Below are 8,647 nucleotides of genomic sequence, written 5' to 3'. Positions count from 1 at the left end.
ATTCCTCCCAAATCTTTGCACTGCTTCTGAGGGAGGGCGGGAAATACATTTCTGTAGGTTAAATGAATTATTACTGAAAGTTCTGTATTAATATGCCTAGTAAGGAATCTATTTGTCAAAAAAAAATTCCTTAATCTTTTCTGTTGTCTGTATTGTTACTAACATACTTGCTGAGAGGTCTTTTGAAATAAATTACCAAAATAATTGAAACCGGCGTGATTATATTGGGTTATTGCAATATTCTACACACAATTTTTAACTTTTTGGCACAGAATTCCCCCAGGAACAGCTAGTTTAAGTATGCAAGTTTAACTCACTTGGGTGCTGCTGTGGGTTTTTGTTTTTAAGAAACAGGCTACTTAATTGAAATGATTTATTAATACACAGCCATCAGTATTTTTCCTTTGCTGTAGTACATTAGAACGGTATGATCTGTTCTAACATTGAAGGGTTCAACACAGTATATTAGAGCATTCCATAAGAACTACAGCCTGAACTGAAAATGATTCTGTGTTAATCAAATCTAATATTAATGCGAGTGAGTCCCGATAGAGGAATCTTTACTTAACTTTGCTTCCCAGAAAAGTATGACTTCAGTACAGAGCTCACAAAAGTAAACAGATTTGAAGGCAAAATGGATAGCATTAATAGTCTTTATGCAATTATGGTTCTCAATGTACCTCAGATTTTATGGGGAAATACCCGATTTAATGCCTGAAGTGCAGCAGGAATAATCAAGTTAGCAGTTAACTCATCCATCTCCACGATGAGACAATGAAATGGGCAGCTTTTTTTCTTGTTTCCTATTTTGTGGGATTATCAACAGAAAACCGCATCTATTTAATGGCAACACAGATGTTTCCTATCCACTCTGTGATGCATTCTTGTTGTGTTAAAATCAGGCTGAATTTTCTCACAAAAGTTCAAAAAGAAATTGCATTGAAACAAGGGAAGTTTGGATGTAGCTGTTAAAATACATAATTACTAGAAATTGATAAGCTATTATATACCTGGCTGGAAGTGTGGCTGTGCTAACTTAGCTCACTAGGCCCTAGAGAGATGTGGATAAAAATGAGCATCCTTAATAGTGCTTGGCTGGAAGATATATAGGGCCTAATGCATGTGCATTTTAAATCAGAACAAAACTTGTGGTCCTCAGGACTCTGATGAGGAAAAGCTCCCAGAATGGTGGGGAAAAAAAACCAAAACGCTTATACTTTCTTGAAAACAACAGTAGAATAAAGGACAAATAAATACTGGTAATAGCATTTATCTGCTTACAATTCCAGTTGAATGTACCTTCCTTCACAGTGCTAATCCTGTTTCTTAAGATAGTCACCTTTTTATAACAAAGGACTGAAGTCTTTAATTTTTCTTTGTGGTAGTGGAAGCACTAATTTTACCAAAAAGCAACCAAAAAAATAAAGTATTTTAAGGGCTCTTCAATATACAATTTTTGGAGGCCTCTGCTAGAAATGCTTATTTTCTTTTTCAACACCCCGTCTCAAAGGCCTCATATCAAGCCAATTCTTTCTCCAGTAAGGCGGACTGGACACTGCTACCTCTAGAATTCATCAGCACTATTCCTTCAAATGACCAAAATGTGCAGCTAGAGATGCAACACATTGGCTTACCCAGTTGCCTCTACAGAACTCCCCCCAGCCTGAGATCTCACAATTGCCAATAGTTTGCTGGGCAGGGCCACAAATGTACAACTTTAAGTGACCCAGGCATGCTATTAAAGTTTGGGTAAATTATGGCGTTATCTGTTCACCCGTCACCAGCAGCGAGATACCTGACACAGTCCTAACAGTGTACTTCTACAATTTTAAGAATATCAAAAGAATTATTGATAAGTATAGTTCAATCACTAAATTTTATCCGGGTGCATCAGAGATCCTGTTTATCTCCACCTATCACAGTGGAGTCAGAGGTAACGGGAACCTTATTCATTTCAACAAAAACAGACTCAAATGCAGCTTCTTGCTCCTCTAAAGTATCCGCATCAGTGGCTCCTCTAACAGGTGTTGTGTTGGTAAAAGCCGGCTGCTGCTCTGTAATAATTTCCAGCTCCGCTGTTTTCCGACCTCTTCTTTTACCCAATATTTTGATGTAATTAGCTGGCACAAGTCCTGTTGTTTGACCATCACGACTAGCCAAAAGCCAACCACGTACTTTGGGTTGTTTTTCTGATAAGAAAACTAAGCTGTAGTTACAAAGCAATTCAAAATGCATAACAGTTGTATCTTAAAACACTTTCATAGAGTTTGAGATCTCACCAGACATTATACAGCCATCTAATTCAAAGCTCAGCAGAAACATGGAGAATACTTGCTATTAAGTCAACAACTAGTCAGTCACATGACAAGCCAGATAACTGTTCATGTGGTGTTTAAAGTGCTAATATTTATAGAAAATCAAATATAGAAGTTTGTGTGTTAAAATTAGGGCCCTACCAAATTCACGGTCCATTGTGGTCAATTTCACAGTCATATGATTTTAAAAATTGTAAATTTCATGATTTCAGCTATTTGAATCTGAAATGTCAGTGTTATAATTGTAGGGGTCCTGACCCAAAAAGGAGGTGTGTGGGGGGGGGGGGTGTCGCAAGGTTATTGGAAGCAGGGATTGAGGAACTACCCTTACTTCTGCAATGCTGCTGGCGGGGTGCTGCCTTCAGAACTGGGCGCCCAGCCAACAGCCACTTCTCTCTGGCTGCCCAGCTGTGAAGTCAGCACAGAAGTAAGGGTGGCAATACTGCAACCGTCCCTAAAATAACCTTGCAGCAACACCCTACAACTCCCTTTTGGGTCAGGACCCTCAATTTGCAAACACTGATCTCCCCCCTGAAATCTGTATAGTATAGGGTAAAAGCACACAAAAGACCAGATTTCACGGTCCGTGACGCATTTTTCATGGCCGTGAATTTGGTAGGGCCCTAATTAAAATATATTAAAAAAAAAGTACGACTGTCAATCGCAGATAACTCAAGCGATTAACTAAAAACAAATTAACTTGATTAAAAACTAAATCATGATTAATTGCAATTTTAATTTCACTGTTAATAATAGAATGCCAACTGAAAATTTATAATAAATATTTTTGGATGTTTTTGGATATATTTTCAAATATATTGATTTCAATTACAACAGAATACAAATTGCATTAGTTAGTGCTCACTTTATATTATTTTTTATTACAAATATTTGCACCGTAAAAAAGAAAAAAAAATAGTACTTTTCAATTCACCTCATACAAGTACTGTAATGCACTCTCTTTAATATGAAAGTGCAATTTACAAATGTAGTTTTTTTTGTTGTTACATAACTGAACTCAAAAACAAAACTGTAAAACTTTAGAGCCTACAAATCCACTCAGTCCTACTTCTTGTTTAGCCAATTGCTAAGACAAACAAGATTGTTTACATTTATGGGAGATAATGTTGCCCACTTATTTACAATGTCACCTTAAAATGAGGACAGGCATTCGCATGGCACTATAGTAGCTGGCATTGCTAGGTATTTATGTCCAGATATACTAAACATTCGTATGCCTCTTCGTACTTCGGCCACCATTCCAGAGGACATGCTTCCATGCTGACAATGCTCGTTAAAATAATAATATATTAATTAAAGTTTGACTGAACTCCTTGGGGAAGAATTGTATGTCTCCTGCTCTGTGGTTTATCTGCATTCTGCCATATATTTAATGCGATAGCAGTCTCGGATGATGACCCAGCACATTTTGTTCGATTTAAGAACACTTTCACTGCAGGTTTCACTAAACGCAAAGAAGATACCAATGTGAGATTTCTAAAGGTAGCTACAGCACACGAACCAAGGTTTAAGTGCCTTCCAAAATCTGAGAGGGAGGTGTGTAACATGCTGTCAAAAGTCTTAAATGAGCAAAACTCCAATGCAGAAACTACAGAACCTGAACCACCACAAAAGAAAATGAACCTTCTGTTGGTGGAATCTGACTCAGATGATGAAAATGAATGTGTGTCAGTCTGCACTGCTTTGGATCATTATCGAGCAAAACCAGTCATCAGCATGGAAGCACGTCCTCTGGAATGGTGATCGAAGCATGAAGGCGCATACAAATGTTTAGCATATCTGGCATGTAAATACCTTGCAATGCTGGCTACCAATACTGCCATGCAAACGCCTGTTCCCACTTTCAGGTGACACTGTAAATAAGAAGCAGGCATTATCTCCTGTAAATGTAAATAAATTTGTTTGTCTTAGTAACTGGCTGTATAAGTAGGACTGAGTGGACTTGTAGGCGCTAAAGTTTTATATTGTTTTATTTTTGAGTGTAGTTATGAAAAAAAATTCTACATTTGTAAGTTGCACTTTCACAATGAAGAGATTACATTTCCGTTCTTATATGAGGTGACCTGAAAAATGCTATTTCTTATATTTATCTTTTTACAGTGCAAATATTTATGATAAAAAATGCCATATATACTCGATCATAAGCCGGTTCGTTTATAAGCCGACCCCCCAAGACAGATAAGTAAAAATGGAATTTTTTTATAACCCATTCATAAGCTGACCCTATAATTGAAGGGTCGGCAAACTTTGGCTCCTGGGCCATCAGGATAAGCCGCTGGCGGGCCGAGACGGTTTGTTTACTTCGAGCGTATGCAGGCACGGAGGTAAACCTAAGTAAACAAAGTGTCCCAGCCCACCACTGGCTTACCCTGATGGGCCGGGACAGCAACTTTTTTGGGGGAAAGGGGAAGAAGCTGGGGTTCAGGGGAGTAACGCCTGTGACCACCCCCCCACATTACCCCACCTCTAGCCTGGAGCCCCACACTCTCCCCATCCCATCGCTTCCCACCTTAGCTGGGGTGGGCAAGGTGAGGATGTCTCTGGCCTGGCAGGAGCTGCTCTGGCGGGCTGGGCGGCGCAGCCGCAGCCTGCCAGACCTGGAGCTGCAGCTGCTTCGGAGGCTGGGGGGAGAGCAGCATGGTCAGAAATGAAGAGACTCTGGCCCTGCCTCTTCCCTTCTGGCTCTGCTGGCTGTGGTGCCTCTCCTTGCCCCCTTTGTTAGGGCAAAGGGGCTCTATACCCGTTCATAAACTGACCCCCTTCTCTGGTGCTTCTCTTTTTTACTAAAAAAATTTGGCTTGTGAATGAGTATGAACGGTAATATAAAGTGAGCACTGTTCATTTGGATTCTGTTGTAACTGAAATCAATATATTTGAAAATGTAGAAAACATCCAAAATATTTTAATAAATGGTATTCTATTATTAACAGTGCAATTAAATCTCATGATTAATCATGATCATTTTTTAAAATAGCATGATAAATCACAGTTAAAAAAATCTTACCATTAATCACAATTTAAAAAAATCATTTGACAGCCATAAAAAAAAAAAGATACAACAGGATTTGTCAATTCCTGTATAGCAGTCCAGTTAGAGGCTAAAAAAGGTACACCCCTTTTCCAAAGGATACAAGATATTTTCTGCAGAGGAAAAAGGACTTTGAAAGTCTTTTTGAAGATCACACCCTTCACTGTAAAGAACTACATGCAATTGATTACACAAAGTATAAATACAAAATGTCCTAAGAAATTACTGTTAGTATATTTCCATGTATCTCTTTTTTTGGCCTACACGTACTCAAAAGATTGGAATATGTGCATTTATCTACAGGATTCAACGTGCTGTATGTATGAGACAACTATCCTCTTTTGAATAGCACAGTTTCCTCAGTGATTATTACAATGGCCACATTCTGCCCTCAGATGCACGTGTGTAGATTTCACTGAAGTCTGGTGGGAGTCAGCTCAGAGAAACTGACTTTGTAAGAAAGAAATGCAAACAATTTACCTGTCTCCAAAGGATGCCATGAGAATTAATGTTTGAAGTGTTCTGAAAATGAAAGCGCTGCACAGATCTAACTTTTGTCACAGCACTGTTGCATGGCCCATGAGGAAATATGAGGAGTACAGTTGTTGGTGAAGATGCACTGTGTAAGTGATCTCTGGGCATGTCTCAAAATGAGTTACTGTACTGGCCAACATTTTAGGGAAATTAAGCAAAACCCACTCAAAAAGATTGTGTGGATGCTCTAGAGAAGCAACATGCCCAATACTGGCCTGTTGAGTTGGGCCAACTAAAATATGTCTCTTTTGATCTCAAAGGCTGTCAATATGACTCCATTCACAAGCATTAAAAAGCCATTGGAAATTAGAAAATAAATCCACAATAAATCATAATCTTACCTTTAGGTGCTAATTTTAGCATGTCACCAGCATGAAAAGAAATTTCTTCTTCTGAAACAGCAGTGAAGTCATATTCTGCTCTTCCAATTACATGATCATCATCTCCGTTTGCCCAGTTACTAGACACTATTTCACAGAAGAGTTAAAAAGCAGCATAATCATCTGGATCTTTAAAGTACTTCATAACAGAAATGGAATTTTTCCACAAGTATGCAAATACTAAATATAATGGGTCACAAACATTTAGGTAACACTTTAAATCTTAAAAGCATTATACAAACATTTATTACAGGGCCATACACATATGGCACTATACAATTACCAACATTTTCAGGTGCTTTTCAAGTTAGGCTTCTGAATCCACATTTAGGCCTCTGCATATAAGTGTCCTGGTTTGCAGAATTTTCTATTCCAAGTCACCAGATAGATGGATTGACTGAATAAAGCAAGCAAGCGCCCAAGTTTTTCCCCCAAGTTCACTAAAGAACATGTTATTAGTAAAGTGCTATATTGTAATACCTAGTTGAATCTTGCTGCCAAAGAAGAGTTTCTTTCACATAAGAAACCTGATTCTGCAATTGTATACATATGAAGCAGCTGCAGAACTCAGCCCTAAAATCTTACCTTCCCTAGAAGTAGAACCTTTTTGATAGAGATCAATTAACATGGCATCAAAGAATAGGCTATTCTAATACCTTAATCTCCATCTCCCTGTTGAATTCAGCATTTTTAGGGTATGATTTACTAATTTCTTTGTGGCAAGAACATGAATAGTTTATTTTCTAACCTACGCTCTCCTCAATTTGCTGATCTCTTTTACCTGTTTCTTCATCACTGTACGTGGAGAGCAGCTTCCAGATGAGGTAAGGACCCCCAAGAACAACAGCAAAGAACAAGAAAATGGGCCAGGATTTTGCTGAGTTAGCTGCCCGGTCCTCTGGGCCAATGCGAGCCACAGTTCCTTCACTTTCAGCCCACAAATCCTCATTCTGAGAGCTCTTCCGCAGACCCAGCAGCTGCTGCATCCGTTTGTAGAAGTATCTTATAGTTCTGACTAATGCAAAAGCTGAAAACACCTTTGTGAAATGTATTTTGAGTCGTGAGAAGTGATTGGCTACATCCAATACAGCCCTGAAACTGTTATAAACAGCTGAAAAGGTAGCATCCATCATCATACTGACTGAGGCAAATGCATGCACAATACTTTCAATGGACTGAAATGCACCTCTGCTGCTCTCTTCAGCCTGCTGAACAAATCTGCTGGGAGGTAGATCATCTGTACGAAACCGGTTATAGCCCAAACCACCATATCCATAACTGTAAGGGCTGTAGTTTCCATAAAAGGAGTTTCCGTATGTGCCATAGCCTGGAGAAAAGGAACTGCTGTATGCAGGTCTGAAATTGCTCAGGCTACTGTTCCCTGCCTGCTGTGATGGTCGTGGCAAAATAGGCGGAGGTACTCTTGTGAGTGTGGGTTGTCCAGGCCTGGTCAGCTGGCTGGCACCCAAATCAGCAGACCTAAATAAATTCAGAGGTTCAAGATCAGTACCCATAATCGTTTTATATTAACATTATCCCAAAAACTTCACAAACTGGGGAGGTGGGCAGGCAGGGGAGCAAAGTGCATGTGACGGAGTCTCTCTCCTCCTACGGAGGGGGAGAAGGGGGCTGTGGCAAGAAGTCTCATAACCCCCCCCCCCGGGGTGGGAGGAAAGAGTCTCTCCCCCCCATGGGAGGAAGGACAGGGCTGGGTCCTGGGGACGGAGGGATGTCTCTCAACCCCCATGGAGGAACGGAGCAGGGTCTCTGGGGTGGGGAGGTCTGTCCCCCCACCCCGTGGAAGGAGGAACGGGGCAGAGTCCCTGGGGGGTGTCTCTCAACCCCCACGGGGGGACGGGGCAGGGTCCCTGGGAGGGAGCCTCTCCCCCCCCGCATAGGGGGCGGGTCAGGGTCCGGGAGAGGGGGGGAGAGGTTTGTCCCCCCGTGGAAGGAGGGGCGGGGCGGGGCAGGGTCCCTGGGAGGGAGCCCCTCTCCCCCCCCCCCGCATAAGGGCGGGGCAGGGTCCGGGGGGGGGGAGGCTCTCAGGGTGTAGCCCGGGAAAGGGCGGGGGGAGGGGCGCACTCACTGGAAGGCCGGGGCCGCGGTTCCCGCGAGGCGCCGGTTCTCCCAGGGCTTGGGAGGCGGCGGCTGAGACGCCATCTCCTCCGTTCCGGCTCCGCTGCGCCCGGCCGAGCCTCCCCACCTGATCGCAGCCTTGCCAGGCCTGACGGGCGGAGCGCCGAGCCGTTCATCCGCCGGAGGGTGCGGCGGCGACTCCGGGCCAGGCCGCGCGTGCGGATCGACGTCTCTAGCTGCCGCTGCTCAGGTCTCCCCCAGCTCGGCGGGTTTGCTGCCTCCGCGGTCCGGAG

At 42.2% G+C, this 8,647-nt stretch overlaps 1 protein-coding gene across 2 annotated transcripts; it reads right to left on the bottom strand.

Moving 5' to 3' along the window:
• Positions 1–359: 359 nt before the first annotated feature.
• PEX13 (peroxisomal biogenesis factor 13) lies at positions 360–8,580 on the bottom strand. Of its 2 annotated transcripts, XM_045012016.1 has the most exons (5): positions 8,365–8,580; positions 7,060–7,757; positions 6,240–6,365; positions 5,468–5,537; positions 2,002–2,174 (listed from the first exon to the last, which is right to left on the bottom strand). In XM_045012016.1, exons 1-5 carry the CDS (start codon positions 8,436–8,438, stop codon positions 2,153–2,155), a joined length of 990 nt encoding a protein of 329 aa, XP_044867951.1. In that variant the 5' UTR covers positions 8,439–8,580; the 3' UTR covers positions 2,002–2,152. The 2 variants fall into 2 exon arrangements, with proteins under 2 accessions (XP_044867950.1, XP_044867951.1); XM_045012015.1 differs by lacking the exon at positions 5,468–5,537 and having other exon boundaries at positions 360–2,189.
• Positions 8,581–8,647: the final 67 nt, after the last annotated feature.

The sequence above is a fragment of the Mauremys mutica genome, chromosome 3, assembly GCF_020497125.1.
Source record: "Mauremys mutica isolate MM-2020 ecotype Southern chromosome 3, ASM2049712v1, whole genome shotgun sequence".
NCBI lineage: Eukaryota > Metazoa > Chordata > Testudines > Geoemydidae > Mauremys > Mauremys mutica.
The sequence above is the reverse complement of the archived record's forward strand: the minus strand, read 5'-3'. Positions and strand labels throughout refer to the sequence as shown.

Excerpts from the sequence above, each read along its gene's own strand:
- PEX13 (XM_045012015.1), bottom strand. The coding sequence starts at position 8,438 with ATGGCGTCTCAGCCGCCGCCTCCCAAGCCCTGGGAGAACCGGCGCCTC. Across the intron at positions 7,758-8,364 it reads ACCGCGGCCCCGGCCTTCCA|GTCTGCTGATTTGGGTGCCA; the intron begins GTGAGTGCGCCC and ends GAATTTATTTAG. Across the intron at positions 6,366-7,059 it reads GTACAGTGATGAAGAAACAG|TGTCTAGTAACTGGGCAAAC; the intron begins GTAAAAGAGATC and ends TCTGTGAAATAG.